Genomic DNA, 21,757 nt, shown 5'->3' with positions numbered 1-21,757 from the left:
TCAAGTTTTTGTGTCGGTCCGTGGTTACAATACCCTGCTAGTAGAGTCGCTTCGATCTTTCCTAGATGAGTCGAACAGAAGATCGAAGGAGACTCTGTTCGGAGGGTATTGTTACAATCCTAAAGCTTGACCATTGGAATGAAAGCTGCTAATAAAATGTAGTATTTCCCTGTGGTACTGATTTTTATGCTGTACAAGGTGTCGATTGTAACTTCTGTTTGGGGAGTGAAATCCTTAAGGATGACCATTCAAATGAAAGGCTTTTGTACAAGGTTGTCATTTTTAACTTTTGAGTCTGTGGATGAAGTCTTGAAGTGTGACCCTTTAAATGAAAGCTACTGAGCAGTATTTCCTGTGGCTTTTCTACTATGCTGTACAAGGTGGTACTAATTCTATAAAAGAAAGCCTTAATTGTGACCATTCAATCGAAAGATATTGCATAGTACTTTTTTTTGTCATTCTGTTCACTCTGCTGTGCGTTTTGTTTGTAGAGCGAATTCAGAGAATGCACTGGCCCAAATGAATTTTGTATGGTGCCCTTGTCACATACTGAAAAACCATAATTCTCATAACTGTTTGTTATTTTCAGGGTTATCGTCCGTGCTCCTTATGTTGGAAGTGCGTTGCTGTGTCAAAGTCAGTACAAACAGATGATTGGACGAGCGGGGCGAGCTGGGATTGACACGTCAGGAGAAAGTATTCTAATCATCAAAGATGCTGACAAACCCAAGGTGAGTGAATAAATGAATGAATGAAGCTTTATTTGATCTCGGGTTTGATGAGGTTGATTAGACCTCTAGCAAAAATGCTAGAGTTGAGAGGCTTTGCCCCCTTTGTAATAGATCCGAAATTGGTGATGAATTCCACTATTTGTTGAAATGTACTCACTCATCACTTTCTCATATAAGGGGTATCTTCTTGGAGAGCCCATACCCGATAGACAGTAATTTTACGAATATGTCTTGCAAGGTACTACACTCTTTTTTTTCTATAAGAATATAATTTATAAGAATATCGAGGCTGAAATTTGCGAAATTTTAAGAATAATTTAAGAATAAACCCCAGGCTGAGGTTTTGAAAAGGATGTAATTTTGTGTGTTCAAAAACTGTAAATACCACACAATTATGTTTTCAACTTATTCCATCCTCTGAACGGCAAAACTTGCCAACAAGGCGCAAAAACCTGCACTAAGTATACTTGATACGCCAATATATTCTAAAACGGAAATGTCATAAGCTATAATTTAAGAATAATACAAGAATATTTTCAGCCTAAAATCGGCAGAAAAATAAGAATATTCAGCCTCAGCCGGGAAAACAACATTCTTATATAAAAAAAGAGTGTATTTTTATATATCATGTCTATGTGCGATGAAAACATCATAAGTCTTAGTGCCTCTTGCATTGAAAATATTCTAAATTGTTATAAATCCGAACTATAATTTAACTTTCTTACCATACGAGTAGCGTAGAAGCCGTATATAGCCAAGTACTTTTTCTTTTTATGCAATATATAGTTGTTCCTTTCTTTCTTACTTAAATTTTATTTTACTTTGTTTCGTTTGTATTTATATTGATTGTTTTGGTACTGAAATCTTCATGTCGAAGATAAAGTCAATAAAGTCAATATAGTTGCTAATAAGCCGAGAAAAAAAAAATAGTAGAGAAAGAAAGGGAAATTCAAAAACTTATTTACAGTATAAAGCCTTAAATTACGTGATATACCTATTTACCAAAAAAAGCGCTAATTACATAATAGAATATGGATATTATTGAGAATTAGCTAGAACTTTGGCTGGCGGACTGCTTCTTTAAAAGCTGACAATGTACTTAGGTAAACTTAACCCGGTGTCCAGTCGGTAAACATTAGGAAGCTTTACCAGCAACGACTGCGACGGCAACAGCAACGCGAACGTAAAAAAAAAAAAACTAGTGTAGTTGGCTCGATAATAATAATAGTTGTAAATAATATTTTAAGAGGAGGCCTCCAATCACCTAAGGGTGGTTTTAAGAAGGTTCCTCTAAAATGAAGGTCGAGTAACATGCAGCTAAAAACTGAGACTACAACTAAGGTTTAACACTATAACTAAGATTAAACATACTAACTACGGTTCAACTGATTTAATAAAAACTGTTTTAGTTTGTGTTTAATAATCGTTTTTGGCATCAAAAACTAGAACGAAGATTAAAATACTTACTTCGGTTAAAAATGGTGTGATGAAAACTGTTTGATATTAAGCAAAGCAACAACTCTATATGGGTTTTTCATTTGTTTCGCCCTATGCGTGATGAGGAAGTGAAATTCTCTGATGCGACATCTCATAGAGGACGCAGATGTACGAAAATGAAATTTTGCTCCTCTTTCTTAACTTGTATGCGTCCCTAATAACTTGATTCCAAGAGAATTCACTTGATATTTGACATACATGTATCACGCGAGTTGGATATCGCTGGATATTGCGGGCCTCATTCTCTGTTTGCAAAACGAACTCGGACAATATTTAGTTATCTTGACCTCATGCGTGGTCAATGACATAACGTTTTCCGTGTTTGCATAGCCTGATATAAACACGAGAGGGGTTGGGAGAATTCGAGATAGTTATGCAAACCCTAGACGAAGTCGAGGGTTTGCATAACTGTCGAGAATTCTCCCAACCCCTCGAGTGTTTATATCAGGATATGCAAACACAGGAAAAAAGTTTTCTATTGCTTTTATAAGATAATTTTCCCGATAAAAAAAGCAAAACTCTTTGTATAACACTGATTAAAAGAGAAATTCTTACCAGTCACAAAGTCTTGTCCACGAAGTCTTGCACGCGTAATCAGTTCTTGTTTTGCAAAAAGATGCTTTCCAAAATACGGCTTTTTCTCGCTTGAAATGTCAGCTTAAGCGAAGAAAAATTGACACACCTTCTCGGCCAATAAGAGCGCGCGTACTATCTTAGTTATTTTATAAATACATGTATATCTCGACTAGTCACTCATGGTAAGTGACGCATATATATTGTAGCTAACATCAGCGCTGCTCCGTTGGTAAATAAAAGTGCTGAATACGCAAATCGTTGACAGGCTGATGCTGCTGACGTTTAAGAGCACAATGGTATTTTCGAGCTGGGCTCAAAGAAAAATAGACTAGTTCTACTGACGCTAATCAATCTGCGACATATCGCACAGTAATTTTTTGACGAAGTATATAGGAAATGTTAGCAAACTACTTGCTTGTCCTCACAGAAAGGTTGTACTGAGAAAAGAAAAAAGGTTAGTATAGATAATGTTCTTCTGCAAGAAGCTTTCCATTGTTCATTCGATGCTTCCAAAGTCACTTTATACACGTTCCGTTGGCTTTTATTCCACTGTTACTGTAATCGCTCGTGGTCATTTTAAGAGTCTGTAAAAGCGGCCAGCTGGATGAAAATATCTCTAGATGTTGTTGCAGCTTGGTTCGCTGCTGATCCTCCTAACGCTTCTAGAACTTAAAGGCTCCTTCGTCATCCCTGGTGCTTTTTTCGCCTCCGTCTTTCTTTTTGTTCTGTGCAAAAACAAGACAATTACAGTGAAATAAGTTTTAGAAATAGCCTCAACATGGCCGTTCCTACTTTGTAACTATATTTATTGTATAGTTTAATCAGCAGATTATATTCGTCGGCTCATTGATGTCGCTAAAATGATGATTTTATAGGGTAACACAATAACTGGTAATCCAGCCGTACTTCTTGGTTAACAAATAAGGACAGTAACAAATAATTAAGATAAGCTTAACCGGTAAGAATTCCTTCTCATGACTGGAGGCAACCTGTTTGGCTATTTACAAGCGTGGCCAAGGATTTGAACTTGGGACTACCTAGAACAAATTCGCTTAGCGATCAGTTGCTCGAAGCATGATTAGCGTTAACCAGCGTTTAATACCTTGACAACGTATTGGTTTTGATACTGCTTAACCAATATTTAAAGCGACCATGCTTTGAGCAACTCAGCCCAGGGCAGGACTTGAACTCGGGGCCTTGGATTGTAAGTTCAACGCTCTAACCGCTCGGAAACGCTACCTCCTACGTGGTCAACGTAGGCGCGGCAGGCATACTGCAAACTTTTTTATGCTTCTAGGTTACTGATACGTTTTGGAAATAGTCTCAAGTCCAAGCGTACGCAACGATACCCCAAATTGTCTGGTCTAAAGATGTGGAGCTTCTTTAGATGGTGTTTGTGGTTGTGTTAAAAGGGTCGGAAATTATTTGCATCCACATTTATGTTGTAGAGCTCTAGGGGAACTGGATCTATAACAATGTCTAAGCTCAATGTAGTTAGCAAATTATGTAAAGATTTCCTAGGAACTGAAACTCTTTACATTTTTTTAAAATGACATTTTGCCACTTGCTTTCTGACCTATAGCGTAGTAAACCACGGCATTTCTGAAGTTTGGTTATGTGGAAGAAATGTAAAATGGCGCTTACTCTTCAGTAAAAAACAAACTGTTTAACCATTTTCAAACAAAACAAAGCAAAGCGAATCAATCAAACAATGGTATCAACAACAACAACAACAACAACAACAATAAAACAGCCAACATTCACCAAGTGTCTTAAAAAATCTAGCGTACCAAATGCATGTCATTCTTCTTGTTCAACGGGCTGTCTTCTTCTTCTTCTTCCTCTTCTGGGTATTCCTTCCCTCCGAGACTGTTCATCGCCGCCTTGACGGTTTCCATTAAACCTTGACCTCGTTAAGTTCCTGCTTCTCTCTATCACATACAGAAAGAGAATTTGAAGAACACAGACTACAAAAGTAAACACAACTATCAAGATACATGTGTCCATGATGGACTGCATTTTGCTCCAAAAAGCGCGAGTTTTGCACTGGGAACTCGTAAATTTGCAACTGGTTGCGGCGCTCGTTTGTTCCACTTATCAACCCAAGCCGGGGTCAATTTTTAATAGTTTGGTGGGGTAAGGAAAGGCTTATGAAAAAGGAAATGCTTTTCATTTTCAAATCATGAAATCATGAAAAAGAAATTCCATAGAATAACATCTTCAAGCCTCGGGGGGCTAGTTCTTTCCCTAAATACCTGTACGAGTATGCGTCGCCAAATGAGCTCGTTAGTTTATTACTCACGATCTAGAACGGGTCTAACTTTCCTTATATTCAGCACGGTTCCTAGAACGGTGTAGTGTGCTGTAGAACGAGGTATTGAAAATTTGCCTGTTTCTAGGACGAGGTATCTTTCATCGAGGATCCAACAACAACAACAACAATTTATTAAGGTATTTCCATATCTATACATGGCATTACCTATCTAATACTTATGAATAAAGTACAAATATATCATTTATAAATATATGGCAAAATAAAAAGATTATATTCTTTTCTGAAATAACATATCATGTCTGTAACGCATACATTCAAAAACAAAAGCAGCAATTGATCTACAAACAGAGGGATCTATACTATTAAAGAGAAATAAAAGTTTTGAAGTCACATCTAAGTCCTTGAAAAGTGTATATCTATCAGATATTTCACTGAAGAATTTTAAACGTAAATTGTCATAAAGTTTGCAGAAGAATAGAAAATGAAGTTCATTTTCAACTTCATTCGTCTGACATAGATAACATATTCTTAAATTTTCGGGAGTTTTAGGTACTGTGTGTCTGCCTGTTTCAATATGTAATCGATGATTTCCTAGTCGAAATTTATTGAGTGAGGTTTTGTGAAGTGGATTTTTAATCATATTTAAGAATTCTGCTTTTTTATTATCGTTCTTAAAGGTAGTATAAAAATTCAATTTTCTATTTGTTTTAAGGAGGGTAAGTTGATGCTCAGTTAGAGCATTATTGATGTTTTGCTTGATGTAAGAGGTGAAGACTTTTTCGTTGTTTTCATTCAATGTTATGGCGGTTGCGTTGTACTTGCTACATATAGTTTTTATTTTCTGCATCAAACCTGGCTGGTTGTTATCGGCCATTTCCTGGGAGAGTTGTAGACATTGTTTTGCTATGTTTTTATCTGGCATATTTTGTAAATGAATCCAAAATTTAATAATTGAGGTATCTATAGTTAATTCCAGCGGTAATCTACCTAGTTCATTTCTAGCAGCGACGTTTGGACATTGTTTATTTACGCCTAAGGACTGTTTGCAAAAATATATATGCGTTTTTTCAATTATGTCTTTTTCCCAGGCGTTAAAATCATCTTTAGTATATATGCCCCAGATTTCAGATCCATATAAAAGAATGGGGAGGAAAAGCGAATTGATGAGTTTATTGGTTATGTCAATTGGTAGTTTCAAGAAATCAAGGTAGCGTCGTATCGCAAAAAACGATCGTCGTGTTTTTTCTTTTAAGTTTATTTTACACACATTGAAGTTCCCATTTGTAGCTAAATTGATACCGAGGTATGTATAATTGTTAACAATTTCTATTTTGTCATTGTTTATCTTAAAACAATATTTGTTAAGGACTGATTTTCTACATTTCTTTTGAAAAATCAGAACTTTAGTTTTCTTTGAATTAACAGATAGCAACCATTTGTTACAATATTCAGCGAGCACAGAAAGCGCTTTTTGAAGTCCTTCGGCTGAATGGGAAATTAGAACAAGATCATCTGCATAAAATAAACAGTTCAGATGAGTTCCATTTGGTAAAATAATAGGGTCTGTGTCTTGTCGGTCAAGTAAAAAAGGGATTTCATTTAGATATAGGTTGAAAAGCATAGGAGAAAGGATACAACCTTGTCTAACCCCTTTGCAATAGTTAAAGAATTCCGTTCGTTGGAGACCTGAGCAACATCTACCCACCCAGAACCTACTCGAGTTAACGCCCCCGGGCCTCAAGTCAACTCCCGATAAACCGTGTGTAGCTTTTGATCTCCTCATTTACCGGACCTTTGTAAGATTATCTTTTGAGGGATTACTTCTAGTACTACTTGGAGTATGGTAACATTTCCTCATGTTATCACGTTCACGGTTTGTATACTTGTTTATCGACCCTATGTGTTCCGATTCCAGGTCACGTGACACAGTACAGGTTTCTTTCAATTTTCACGCTATTCGAATGTGCATGAACGCATAACCTCCCAAACGACAAAGGAAATAGTTACTCTAAATAAACAACAGTTTCTCTCAGATTTTATCCGAAAACGAATATTTTGTACTTCAGATTGGCCATCCGCCCACACCCCGAATCCGATGATAAAGGCCGCCGAAAACACAACATTTCGAGTGGACACGTTACATTATCCTGTCTCGCTGTTTCCACCTGGCTCCTCTTTTAGGCCTAATAGCACGTCTTATTTAAGTCAATTTTGCTTGTATAAAGTTAAATGTTCAAGCGCATGCTTCAATTAACTCAGAAGACTACTTAGCACAATCAGCATGGTTAATTTCAGGGGAATCTAACGACTTTCTTCGGTAAACATGGTAAAATAAATGTTCGAAGGGGCAAATATTGCCTAGAAATTTCTGAAGCTCGAGAAAGGCTAGAAATTTCTGGATTACCATTCTATTCGTCCATGATATTCGCGGAATTTTTCTTCTAATTTACTAAAGGATGTTGTGTTTTTCAGATTTTATTATCAAGATATTGTGATTAATATTGTAAAAAGCCTCCTTAAAATTTCGGTATTACTATTAAGACAAAACGTGCCCTAGAATATTCCGATGAAAGTACGTCTACTCCACGTCCGCGAACTCTTTTGACCGGACCGGCAACATGGTAACTGAAAGTTTTGGATGAGACGAAGGAGCCACCTAAATATCCCGGGACGACCAAGGTTGTCCTAAGACATCCGGACAGATAAATAGTTCTCATAGGGCAGCTACATATCAACCAAACAGGCTTCTAAAGCATAGAGAAAGCTAATTGAGACACTTGTGACGTATTTGGAAACATTTTGTCGTTGTGTACCCCTGTAATTTCTCTGCTGATCTCGAAAATCGGAGCAGTTAACAAGACAGCAAGTACGACCTTGGAGGTTTTGGTTAAGACTAGGACGAAAAAGTGCTCGGTGGGACTGGTTGGACAACTTTGTCTACTAGCAGTTTTTATGAGATGAGGAGAGGAAGTAGTTCGAATGATTCAAAGCTATTGTGGATAAACTGTAAAAACATCCGTTTTCGAACGGAAACGGATACATATGTGGCCGAACGAAAACGATTCAACGACACTATCTGTTACGAGAGTTTTTCTAAAATGGAGAAAAAAAAATCCTTGTCAAATAGAGTGGATTTGAGTAGTTGAGGCTTCACGTTTTTTTAGGAGTGGACGAATGCATAATCATAAAATGATAGATGAATTAAAGTGTCGCTTTAGAACGTTGTATGACCCAGACAGGAAAACAAACAAACGAAAGTAAAATGTTGTTCTTGAGACAGGACAGCTTGAACTAAAATCTGGTAAGTTGAAGGCAGCCTGAACTTTTGCTTCCTGTACACAAATTCAAACTTTTTCAATTAAATCAGGTCAAATGTTGTTTTGAAAACCCTAAAACTCGCTACAATTTCCACTTGATGCCGTGTGACCTAAATGTGCTCGTGGGAAATAATTTCTTGTTTTATTGTAGTGTTGCAAAACTAAAGCCCTCGGAGGGTTCCGGTTAGGCAACGCATTAGTTTTAAGATTCTACTATTTGTTTTTAAGGCCATCCATGGATTCGCGCCAACGTATTTAAGAGAACTTGTGTCAATTAAAAGATCAGGAAATTATAATTTAAGATCCTCGTCGGATGCTTTGTTGCTTGCTACGCCAACTTATAGAAGTAGGGTTACATTAGGAGAGAGATCATTCCAGGTCGCAGCTCCGGCACTTTAGAATGTAATACCGCGTGAGATTCGTTCTGTTACAGATCTAGGGATTTTCAAGTGCCATCCGAAAACGCACCTCTTTAGGGAAGCTTTTTATTAATTTTTATCACGATAATTACTAGTATCTTAACATATGTTGTATATTTTAATTTTATCACAGTATATTTTAAATAATTATTAGTTAGATACCCTGTATTAAATTATTATAGATAGAAATCATGTATTACGCGCTTGATCATTTCATGGAAAGCGCGCTATATGAGAATTAAATTATTATTACTATTATTATTGCAATTCAATGGTATAGTGTCAGCTAAATAAAGGGTGTCCGCCTTAACAGGTTTCCTGAGAAGAACTTTTGGCGTCGAAAGATATTTGTTATTGAAACGGAGCCGATACTCCTGTATAGCCTGCAAGAGTTAACACTTTCCCCAACGTTTTTTACCCAACGATAAAGCGACGTCAGCGATCCCGAAATGAGCGTAATCGATTTTACTTGCAGCAGATCAAAGGAAGGAGGATTAAGGGAGCGCTGGGTGGTAAAAGGAGACCCTCATAGTCGACCTGAGCAAGACATCCAACGGTACCTCCGCTACTGATATATTCTCCGTTTCATGTTGTTCAGTCTACTTTAGGATGCGCCAGTTTCCGTGATTCTTAGAACTTAAAAACTCGGGTTTGCCTTGGGCATACTAGAAACTGCCGCTCCCGCTTAGTAGAAGTGTCAAGTTGATGCGATACGATTAATTTTGTACAGTAAACACGATAGAATTCAAACGCGTGCGGGAAGGGGGGGATGGGTGATAAGCTGAGGATTGCTGAAATGAGCCGATTTTTTTTTATTGTGACTGTTGAGAGATGTAAAACATGTTTCTTTAGCTTCTGAACTGCTAGTCTAGGTGTAGCCTCTGCCAGGCTCTCAGATAGAAATAAAACAAGCCAAGCGAAAATAAGACGCGCGCGATCTGGGAAGGGGGCGATGGCGGGAAAAAAAAATAGGGGACAGCCCTCTCTCCCCCAGCTCCCGCGCGTTTCTCTTACCAGTTTTTACTGCATGTGCCGACTGCGCTACCATCTTGTTGTAAAGCTTCTCATTTCATATTATCCACAACAACATACAGTTTCCGTTTCCTTTCGACTTATCCTTTCGTTCCCTGAGAATAGTTAGTATGCCCAGGGTGATTAATAAAAACCCGAATGGTTCATGGTGAATGAATGGTGTTGTTTTTTGATATCTATATTTTTTATATGAAATATCACTTCATCAGCTATCTATGCCTGTAGGATGAATCAGTTTAATATGAAGTCTTGTAAAGATGGCTCCTACTTTTGAGACTGTAAAAAATCCTATGATATGACCATTCAAATGAAACCTGTTTGGCATTCAAATGAAACCTGTTTGGCAGCACTTTCACATGGTGCTCTTTGTTTCAAGCATTTTTACTAAATGAAATTTGGAAATATTTTTTTTTTAGCCACTCACGTCTAAGAGTGAATTAGAAAAGGTTAACACTCGGAACAACCGCGGCGCCGGTTTACACAAGTGCTACGCGGCTTTACAAATAGCTATGCTTGTCAACTTGCGGTTATCGGTACCCACAGTGAATCTAAGCTGAGCTTGCAGACTAGCATTTCCGCCGCAATCCGAGTATTAAACACAGGTCACCAAACATTAGGTGACTTAAAATTACAAATTCAGTCGTACTGAAGCAAAATTTGAGAACGCCATTGCAAGCTCAGTATGCATTACTACATGATCACACGCTATAAGCTGCGTGCAATGAAACTTTGAGGGTGTTTTTAGCGGGATAGTGCACTATTTTTCAGGTCAAGATTAAGGAAGTTCTAAAGCGACAGATAAGCTAATCTAACGGATTATGAAAACTGTAATAGAAAAGCGCCCATTATGTTTCAGTCGCGTCCGACTTTTGACACCTCGACCAAAGGTCGGACTCGTTCAATCACTGACAACAGGAAACTGATAGATAGATAGATAGATAGATAAAACCTTTATTTGAACGTAAATTATTTCGCCCAGATAAGACTAATTGGGGACACTAAATAAACTATACTATTAAAATGCTAAAAACGAAACAAAGCGAGTAGACTTGCCCACAAGTCGAGTTTTCTGAGCGACGAAGTCGGGAAAACGGCCGATGACCCAGTGTTAAAACGAACTTCCTTAAAGTCTAGAAACTGGACCTGTTTGGATGTCTCTGTTGTGAAGGTGCAGCCGCCTATGTTTGATCTAGCCGCAGTTTTTTGCATGGTAACAAGAGGCTCGCCTGTGACAGAGTGTTCTGAAGAAGACAAGGGAATTATTCAAGGACTCAACACCTTATTTGTTTGTTTTTAATTTTTTCTGTTTTTTTTTTCTTTTTTTTCCTGTCATGCAGACTCGATTTCCTCCGTTTTCTCGATTTCTCGTCTTCCCTTGACTGGTAATCGAGCGTACTGAAAGTGGTGCGAGAACTTACTGTGTATGAACCCAGCCATTTTTATAGGTTGGATCTGATTTGGATGTGTGTCGTATCCTTGTAGAAGAGTAGTCATGCACCAGTTCTGGAACTCACAGGTTTATTCCGTACACGGTAAACTGCTTAATTTACACTCTTGAACACTGTAGACTCCGAGAATCCAAAACACCTGATAACTTGTTCTGCTCTATCTTGATGGTTTTAGTTTATAAACCTAGTAAAAACTAACGAAATAAAGTTCAGATGTTTTGGCGACATCATGACGCCAATATCATTAGTTTTTGAGTTGCATGTATATACTTACAAAATAATGTCCTTCCGAGTTTATTTAAGCCCCAATATTCACATATAAATTCTCCATACTGATCTCCATACATTTCTTTAAAGAATTAGTTGAGAGAGTTTGATAACAGATCAAAGCATTTTCTCTTTAGTGATCATTTTATTTACTCTCATAACCATTCATCTTGGCAACATATGGATATTGTTTGGAGAAAGTTGATGTTGGTCACCCTTGAGAATTAAAGGGATAACATGTCCACGCTGTAACGCTTTAACTTTGGGCGGAATGCAAAAAACGCTCATCCAAAACTTTTCAAAATTAAAAGAGGTCATGATCGATGCAAGGGCTAGCACATTCCCTCCTGAGGAGATCTGGTTTATGAAAACAAGAAGTAATAATCCTCTCATGATGATGGATGGTCATTTACGAGTATAACTACCAATACTGACCTCGAACGAGGTTTTCATGTTCTTATATTTCTTACAGATTAGTCACCTGTTCTCAGGTCCTTTGGAGAGCTGTCGCAGCAGCTTGCTGCATGAAAATGGCAAAGGGTTACGGGTGTTGCTTCTTACTCTTGTTGGATTAAAGGTAGGCCTAATGCTCGTCAGTCAAGGATTTGAAATGTTATATGAATATGGCTGGCTGCCCATTCTTCAGGTGTGGGGAAAATAGGCGAAGCCGGAAAAATGTGCGGAAAGTCGTCTGCAAGGAAAGTCAGTGCGCCGTGTGCCTCATAACTCCACGTACACACTCTAAAACATCCCAGGCCTACTGAATTCACGAGTTAATGAATATGGAAGGATAGGAAATAGGTTCTGCGGTTTACGTATTTCTAGTTTTAATTATTAAACGTTTAAACCTTTGAAAGGGACCTCCAAAAGAAACTGTAATAGAACAGGTGATCAATTACCGGAACTGAGAGCTTAAGAGCTGTAGTAATTGAAATTTCTTTGTATATATTTCCTTTCTCACTACCCTAAGCCTTGATATCTGTGTTGATAATAATATTAGCTTTCCGTCTTTCGTTTCTTAAACAGCTTTGCTCGACGGTTGATGAACTTAAGCAGTTCATGCAGAACACTCTGCTGTTTGTACAGTCACCTGCGCAGTCAGTTGACATAAAAAAAGAGCTTGAAACATCACTTGAGTCACTACAACAACTCGGACATGTCATAATAATTAACACAGCACAGAGCAGGAATATAGAAGTCACCCATCTGGGACAGGTCACATTTAAAGGTGCGTTTCTTAGCGGCAAATACTTGCGGACGTGTCCTAGTACAGAAATATACCTTAAACTTCCGCTGATAAGCGCTGGGATTATACAACTTCGTAAGTGGTATGGGGGAGGAGGGGAGTGGCTTATATCCGGGGGTTTTATAACCGGACTAAAAATGCGTTTCAAAACAAGCTATAAAGCAGTGCTGATCAAAATACCTTGTAAATTCAGTCATTTTTTTAAGGTTCAAAACGTCGTAAAAAATTGAATTCATGTTGTTTTAAGCAGCTATATCACGATCTTTCGGTTTTACATCAAAATCCTAATAACATATTGGAAAGCCTGAAATAACTCTATTACTGTACCTCAACTTTAAGTGTGTGTCTTTTGCCATCAATAACCAGGATGGAAATGGATTGCAAACCGTGGAACAATTTGGGCCAGCTTTTGCAAGTTAAACCATTGTGTTGTAAAAAAAAAATGACCAAAAAGCGATCATGCCATTTTTTCTTTCGATAAAATGATTTGATATCTTTTTTTTGGAGTTCCTAATTTAAGAAGAGATGACTGAGTTATAATTTTAGCTCCGTTTTCAACAAAAAATGTGGAACTCGCCTTGACATGGGTCCTTCAACTTTAGCGGGCAGTCTCAGGGACATAAAAACATAATTTAAGCAACCACTGCTCCTTTGACACCGTTAATTGCACTTATGTGTGTGGCAACATTGCCTTTACAGGGTGCATCGATGTGGAGAGCAGTCCTGTGATCTATCGCGAGGTAACAAGAGCACTGGAGAACTTGGTACTAACCAATGAACTGCATCTGCTTTATCTTGTGACGCCGCTGGACATCAGGGATTCAATTGAGCCGCAATGGATGACTTATTTTAAACAGGTACGGATCAGACAGAAATACGCAAAGAAATCAGCCGGAATGTGAAAATTACGCGTCGTGTAAAAAGGAATCCTTTAAACTTAATTTAAAAACCAGAATGTAGATGTTCCAACCAATAATTTGCTTGCGCCCTCATTGAACAATGAGGTCAATGACATCATCCTCTGTCTCTACCAATATTTGAAAGAGGAAACAAATTATCGCCTAGCCTGAATTTCAACCGATTACTTCGAGTCGTTTTTACTCCCTCGAGGAGAAAACGACTCGAAGCAATCGGATGATATTTAGGCTAATTGTCACCGGAAGTTTTTTTTTTGTTAAAAAAAACTTTGACTTTAGTGGGAACGAGTTTGTCTCAATGGGATGGTGGAATTTACGGTTAACGGTAAACATTTTGGCTTTTTACGGTCAACAGTCACTATTTCTTCCGGTTATATTAACAGACACCTAAACAAAATCAGATGGTTTTAAAATATTAAAATTAGGTTCCATATTAGTTGAAAAACCTTTTTAAGTACGGTAGTATAGGTCTCTAAGGATTTTTTTGAGTGGAAAAAGAGGCAGAAATAGGGTCCATCGAACACGTGGCTACTTTTGTATCTTTGTAATGTCTTTTGTGATCATGATTGTCTCGTTCACGTCTTATATGATTTCATTACAGGTGTTGTCTTTGGGTGATTCAGAACAGCGAGTGGCTGAATTGGTTGGAGCCACAGAAAGCTTATTATCGAGAAGAGCTACAGGTCAACGGGTCAAGAAGGTAAAAGACTAGTATTGCTCTTTTCTTCTCGAAATTTTGCTTTCTTCTTTAGCCCCTCTAACTTGCCTAATCGTGTAGCATTCTACACAGACGTTTTTTGGGCGTGTCAAGCAATCGATGGAAAAGGATTTTGTGACGAGTCAAAAGAGAGTTTATCAAGGCGCTTGAATCTTATGTTGGTCTTTGTCATACAATCTTTTAACTTTGTCATGCTTTCTGTTTTAGTATTTTCTCTTGTCATTTAGGGAGATTGGTAGCTGGCAGGGGGTTACCAAGGGAACAAAATAACTGCCTTGGGGGCACTTAAGTAAAGAAACCAGTTATCGTGAGGTCATCGCTAAAATCCTGTCTTGCCGCTCTTTGTAGGACGACAGTGAAGAAGCTTCCGTCAAGAGGTTCTACTTAACTCTCATCCTGTACAAACTGATGAAAGAGAACACCATCTGGGACGTTGCTAGTTTGTTTAACGTGACACGAGGATTTGTGCAGAATCTTTTAACTTCAGCCTCATCATTTGCTTCATGCATGGTGCATTTCAATCAGGTACGTCTAACCAGTATTAGTAGGATTAATCGCCCATTACGAGAATAAACCACAAACACCGGTATTTCAGTAAACTGATTAAATAATGGCCTCGTCTTGCAAACTTGCGAAAAAAGAAATAATTCAAGTCCAGCCTGACAAAATCGGTGTCTTGAATTTCGATAGTTTGAGCCCAATTCCTCCTACTTCACCTTTCAGTAAACGGACTAAAATGGCAACTTCGCATGCTAAATGATCCTGTATGTTTAACAAAACATTAAGGCCAATGCGAACTCTACATCTACTGGACTCTTTATGCGGAATTATCGTTTTCCAAAGATTGAGAAATGGTGTATCTTTGATTTTGCAAACAGAAAGTGGTGAAAGTTTTGTTAGTGGAAAATGCGAATAGAACGTTATATTTCCAGCTCTTTAGTAGGAGACTTTGTTTTTACAGTTACAGACGGGCTAAAAATTCCACGAATGCGAGTTTTAATCGAGTTTCCTAAAGCCATAACAGGTTATCACACTACCCCGGCGGTCAGAGGTACAGGGGATTCAAACAGCCAATCAGAACTCGTAGTAAAACACATGATCCGTGTTAAGCGCGGGAAAACGCGGGCGACTAAGTGACGTTTGGATTTGTTTTCAATTCTTATTGGCTGAGAAAGTGGCGGGAGATTTTAAGCTAATCACAAACTGCATTTGTATACCAAACTAAACGAAATACTCATTCACGGACAGTCCTTTTGTCTCCAAAGATACAAGACTTCGTACATTCCTTATCTGTATGATTCGGACAAATCCATAATTCGAACAGTTGAGTCTGTCCCTTTGGTTTCCATACTAATGAGGTTCAACCGTTTTTGAAAACTGTTCTACAATGATTAATGACAACAGGAACTGTATGGTTTATGACCTTGTGATGTCACTCCACAGGAGCTGCAGGAGTTTTGGGGAGTGAATTTACTACTTGAGGCCATGGTTAAGAAGTTATCCTACACTGCTACCTTGGAGCTTGTTCCTCTTATGGAGGTCCCTGGTGTCAAGCAGGTCAATAGAGATTTATTTCTTTCGCTTCCAAAAAAAGGCCCTTTCCGTGAAGTGTTTTTTTTCTGGGAGGGGGACGCGGGGTCGGGTAAGGGGACTAGTAAAGCCGTATAGAAATGCATCTGCTTCTTTAGGTTCAACTAACAGGGGTCGTGACGGGTCAAGTTTGTCCAACAGTGGTGAAATCTGCAATCAAGTCTCCTGAATTAGTTCTTAGTTGCCCTGACCTTAGAAGAACTCGATGCTGATTTTGACTGTTTAGTACTTTTTTGCATTGAAGAGTACTTGTGTTCATGTCTTTTGACGTATAACGTAACATAAAACCTGCTTTTGCTACCACCAGACAATTTAAAGGGCTTATATCCAAGTCTCTCAGTTTTTTCAAGGCTGTTACATTTTGCATTATTACATTTCGGTTTTTAAAAAGTTATTTTCATTTTTCGTCAAACTAGTTTCATTTCGCGTTAAAACGTTGTTACGTTGTGGGTCAAAAGTTGTTACATTTCGAGTTAATGTTACATTTTGCACCAAAAGTTGTTACATCTTGTGTTATTGTAAAAGATTTGAACCCAGGAGTCATTTCATAAGTAGGTTGAGCATGATCATCCGGGTGAACGTAGTCCTTAATAGGACTGTTGTTGCTGACAGTGACTGATGTTTTGACAACCTGTGCGGTAGTCATCTTCAGAGTCAAAGTGAGTTGTATCACGTCAGTTGATGGTATTAAACTCTGGTTATTGACCTGATTGGTTAATTAAGTCGCGACGTTATTGGTCGTCTGTCAGTTTAGTATTGATGTTATTAGCTATGAAGGCTCGTAATGTCATTGGTGCGTTTCGATCCGTCTATTGTCACAGATAAACTGTCGTTTATAGTTAGTCAAATTTTCAGTTGTCCAGTCGTTCTGTCGTAGTTAGTCTTGTGTTATTGTTGCATTTTACGTCAATTGTACTTTCTGTGGTGTACCACTACCTGATTGGTCAGTGGTGATGATTATATTTCTTTGTTCTCTGCAGGCTCGTGCACGCCAGTTATTCAAAGCAGGCTATAAAAGCCTTACCAGTCTGGCCTGGGCCGATGTTAATTCCCTTATGACTGATATTGAGCACCTGTCAAGACGACAAGCCAATCAGATCGTGTCAGCTGCTAAGGTAAAACCGGTAAAACTGATTAAACTGGATGGATCTCTTGTTGCTGTTCGTGGGGTTGGGGTGTTGAGCGTACACACCTACGCACACTTTCTGTATTGCTTTTCAGAAAAATTTACAAGTTTTGTACACCCGCAAATAGCAATGGCTAATCTAAAGCGGGACATGCTTACGGAGCTAATTACAAGAGAGAAAGAAGAAAAAACAAATACAAAGAGACATGTTGCAGGATTTTTTGGCATAATTTCAGGAGAATCTATATGAGGCTAAGGTTAACTTAAGTTTGCTTGATTTTTCATTCAAACAAGTGTGAGCCAGTTGTCCGTTAGCCTGCGTGGCAAGCGCCGGTTAATGTTTTTTGTTTGCCTTTTATATACGCAAAATTTCGTCCTTCACCCTGACAAATTTAACAAAACCGGCGCCTGTTACGCAGGCTAGTTGTCCGTTTGACGACAAAACAAAAACAACAGCGAAAGGGCAGGAAGAAAGTGATAATGTGAAAATAATCTAAGTTGCCAGATTTCAAAAGCTAGAGGTGACTGACCTCGCTAATAAGAGAAAGTTCAGAACCGGGAAATGGCAGTAAAATGGTATTTATTTTGTTTTTAGATGCTCTTAGAAGAGAAAGCGGACGCTTTGCGGGAAGAAGCAGAAGAGATGACAACTGTTCCAGAGAAACCGAACACATAGGACAAGTGATTTTCATGCCTTTAACTGAAGAAGTGAAAAGAAAAGAAAATAGTAATTATATGTTTATTGCAGAAAATGATAATTATAAGTATATCAGGGTTTTAGAGCACAGAATCGCCTCTGATACGAACGGCTCTACATGTGTCGAATTGCTGAAAGAAAATGAATACTTATCAAAATTATTGTTTACTCAATTCACATAAAATTAACGCACATAAGATAAAATATTTTTCGAATTTGGCTTTGTAATATGTATGAAACTATTATATGCTCTATTTATTTTTTCATATAAGACGCGGAATTATGTTTTTGTCAGGACAGGTGAAAGCTTTCACACCAACTTAGAATGTTTAGATTGAACAAAGGGTAAATCAGTGAGTGGATTTTAATACATAGTTATAATTCTGAGCTTGAATTCGTAGTGACATGGAGTTAAGATTGAAATGACAAACGTAAGTTAACTACTTCTATGAATGAGAAGAAAGTTTATTGAAGAGTATATCGAGAACAACAAAACCTAAGCTCAGCCTGTGTTAACGGCATAAAACGATATTTACGAACCAGATTTTAAAAAATACCAAAATCACTTTGAGAATGAGAAAATTAACAATCTATAAAGAATTATTTAAAAGGGGCCAAACAGGGTTTGTCAAAAGTTGTACAGTTGTAAATACCATATAGTTCCACAACTTGAACTGGGATTTAGAGTCAAGTGGAGAAGTGATAATTATGTTACCTTTGTAAAACATTTATTTAATCTCTCGACCCATGTCAGGGAATCCAAGACAGTCCTGGATTCTGGATTCCACGCCGTGGATTCTAGTCCAGGTATTGGATTCTGGATGTTTTGTCAGTGGAACTGGGAATCCGGATTCCAATCGTTAGTGGGATTCCTGGATTCCTTTAGCCGTATTCCAAATCCCAAAGCCAAGGATTCCAAATTTCAAAGCAAAAATTTGCTAAATTCTAGATTCCACAAGGAAAATTTTCTCGAGTTCCGGAATCCGCATTCCCTTACATGTGGCGAAACCTCCATTCCCCCCCCCCCCCCCCCCCCGACCAAGTAAAAACGGACCATTATACGTTTCTGGGAAACTTCCACCTACCCCTCCCCTAAGGCAATATTTTGCCCTGAGTGGGAAGTAAGTGTTATGTCGGCTTAGGGGAGGGGTAGGTGGGCAGTTTCCCAGAAACGCATATTGATCTGAGAGAAGTTATTTTGGTTTTCGTTCACACTTCGTATAATTTATTTGACTTAATGAATGAGGCTGAGTATCTTATGAAGAATTATGGAGATCGAGGAGGGTATTATCCGTCGACGCCATAGGCCGAGGTGGATAACACTCTCCGAGATCTCCATAATTCTTCATATTATACGAAAGCCGAATTCAATAATTGTTTTATCATTCATTCAAAACAATTCCTAGTTCAAAAACATAGCTAAAACATGTTGTTAACTTCGTCTCCGATAGTGCATGTTTAGGGTCGTTCAGCTCCGCAAATATTCTCCAAATAGCAGATGTCGCCCTTTGAGTTGTCTTCTTGCTGTTCTTGACATGTTTTTAGCTATTTTTTCGCTTAGTTCTTACTCTTGAAACGATTGAAATGTCCGCCATTTTTGTTTTCACAACCAAAACAACTCAACCTTGTCCCCAGGTCTTCTCGGTTGACGGTGCATTAACCTGCAAGAAAGCGGCACTTTTGACGTCATCGGTCCATTAACCGCAGAATTCTTCCAAATTTGGTCATCAGTAGCTGGTTATGGTAAACTATGCGTGTGCTTTTAGCCAATCAGAATCGGGGAATTATTTTCAACGAATAATAATAATTCCTATAAACTACGAAGTGCTTGTTTTGTTTGAATGAAGTTAATGAATTTATGCTAAATGTAAACACAGATGAAAGATTTTTCGTCGTTAAGTAAACGAACAAGCTAGCAAGTTTCTTTTTGTTTTTCCGAATTGACATGTTAGGACCAGAAATTTTGTAAGTTATCTCTATGTTAGATTAAGAAACCTGTAGAAGAGATATGATTAAATAACTAATTAAGCAAGAATTTAATTACTAGTTGAGCGTAAACTGTGTTTAGCATTACAGAAATAAAGGCTTAATTCCCATCAGAATTCTGAAGTATCGTTATTCGACTTACAAATGAATGGTACACAAGTTAAGCGTGTGCAATCATGTAAATATCTTGGAGTAACAATGAATGAAAAATGGAGTTGGACGCCACATATTAGTTATCGGTTCAAGAAGCTATAGGTCATCGCCTGTCTGTGTTTAACACAATCTTTTGTATGCTTGATAATGAGACTCGCATTGCGTATTTTAACGGCTTAGTTTTACCCCATTTAGACTATGGTGCCATTGAATGGCGAGATTAGCCTGGTTTGAAATCTGAAATGGATCGTTTACAAGAATTTAAAATAAGATAAGAAAAGATAAAAAATAAGATCTCATCATCCGAAGCACTCAATTCCCTACAATGGATCCCTGTGGCTGGACGACGTTTTGCTCACCGATGCTCAGCGGTTCAAAATGCTATTAAATTGAAATACCAGAGCACCTAGAGAATTTTAAAATAACCTTTAGAGACTTGCATGGACATAACGCAAGAAACAGTTACTTACCTAGAATTCCAAACCCGAAAACGGAATGGGGAAAAAGAACAACTTACTATAGGTACATTAGTGACTGGTCAACTCTTCCGAATTTTTTAAGGAAACCTATTATTTGCAAAATTTTTCAACGGGACCCCAAAAAAGTTTTTTAGGGCCAAATATTGTAGTTTGTAAATTTTCATTTTACCCTTCTAGTCGTTAGCCTTTCTTTTTTCGATAGTTAAATCTTTTAGTCTGATAGTATTTTTATTACTTTATTTGCCTTTTTAGTCGTCTAGCCTTTTAGCCTTTCAACTTTATAACCACTAGTTTTTTTAGATTTGATTGTTATTAGTAGTTTAATCTTCATCAGAGGTCGACCTCCCTGAAAACCACTTTATGTGATGGGAGTTTCCTCTTAACTGTATATTTTTGTTTGTTTTTCTTACATATATAGAAGATTTTATCGCGTGTTTACCATTGCTCTTTTTCAGCCAGAATGTACTTTCGTTAGCGTATGAAAAATAACTTTCGAAGAGCTGCTGATTTTCTCTTCATTTTGAAAATTATTGGGACAGTACCAGCTAACTTGAGCCACTTTTTCAGTTTCTACTGTAACTATATTTATTGTACATAGATTAATCATCAGAACGTATTCGTCGGTTCACTTTGTTGCTGGCAAAAAAACTGAAGAGAATTTTGTGGGGTTAATACAAGTACTGGAAATCCAGTAGTTTGGATCCTGGCCGTAAGAAAGAAGTATCAGAAACAAATATATAAAACAGGCATAACCAGTAAGAATTCTAACTGGCCAGGGGCAAACCAGTTTGCTACTGTTTTCCACCCAGTCAACTCAGTTAAGGGTTTGAACTGAGGTTTTCAACTTGCGTTGTTAATGGAAAGTACCGTAATAATTTTTCATGTGCAAGGTCAGGGGCATAAAGGCCTTTTGCTTCTACGTTTTGTTTTCGTTAATATGTAGAACTCGTCCAATTGTTAGTTATCTTGACCTCATGCTTGGTCAATAACACATACATGTATATCATGACCTCAAGCTTGGTCAATAACACACTGTACATGCATATCATGACTTAATATTTTAGCTAACAGCGCTTCTCCGTTGGTACGATGTGCTGAAGACGCAAATTGTTGAGAAGCTGTTGCACAGCTTGTGCTGAGAACAAATTAAAGAGATTAAAATTGCAGTTAGCGGCTTGTATGATGTAAGACCCAAACCTTCACGTTAAAGAGCCCAATGGTATTTTTCAAATTGGTTTTTCGGCGAAAAAACTACTTCTAATGACTTTAATTTATCCCCGACA

The 21,757-nt window shown here is 37.9% G+C and overlaps 1 protein-coding gene across 1 annotated transcript in view; it reads left to right on the top strand.

Annotated features, from left to right (window-relative positions):
* Positions 1-17,892, top strand: part of LOC140932430 (helicase POLQ-like) — a 23,258-nt gene extending 5,366 nt beyond the window's left edge. The window contains exons 7-15 of the mRNA XM_073382041.1: positions 590-731; positions 12,035-12,139; positions 12,589-12,790; positions 13,508-13,665; positions 14,327-14,425; positions 14,792-14,968; positions 15,887-16,000; positions 17,014-17,148; positions 17,755-17,892. Coding sequence (XP_073238142.1) covers positions 590-731; positions 12,035-12,139; positions 12,589-12,790; positions 13,508-13,665; positions 14,327-14,425; positions 14,792-14,968; positions 15,887-16,000; positions 17,014-17,148; positions 17,755-17,835 — 1,213 coding nt within the window. The 3' untranslated portion in view covers positions 17,836-17,892. The remainder of the gene's footprint in view (positions 1-589; positions 732-12,034; positions 12,140-12,588; positions 12,791-13,507; positions 13,666-14,326; positions 14,426-14,791; positions 14,969-15,886; positions 16,001-17,013; positions 17,149-17,754) is intronic.
* Positions 17,893-21,757: the final 3,865 nt, after the last annotated feature.

This window comes from Porites lutea, chromosome 3 (assembly GCF_958299795.1).
Source record: "Porites lutea chromosome 3, jaPorLute2.1, whole genome shotgun sequence".
NCBI lineage: Eukaryota > Metazoa > Cnidaria > Anthozoa > Scleractinia > Poritidae > Porites > Porites lutea.
The sequence above is the reverse complement of the archived record's forward strand: the minus strand, read 5'-3'. Positions and strand labels throughout refer to the sequence as shown.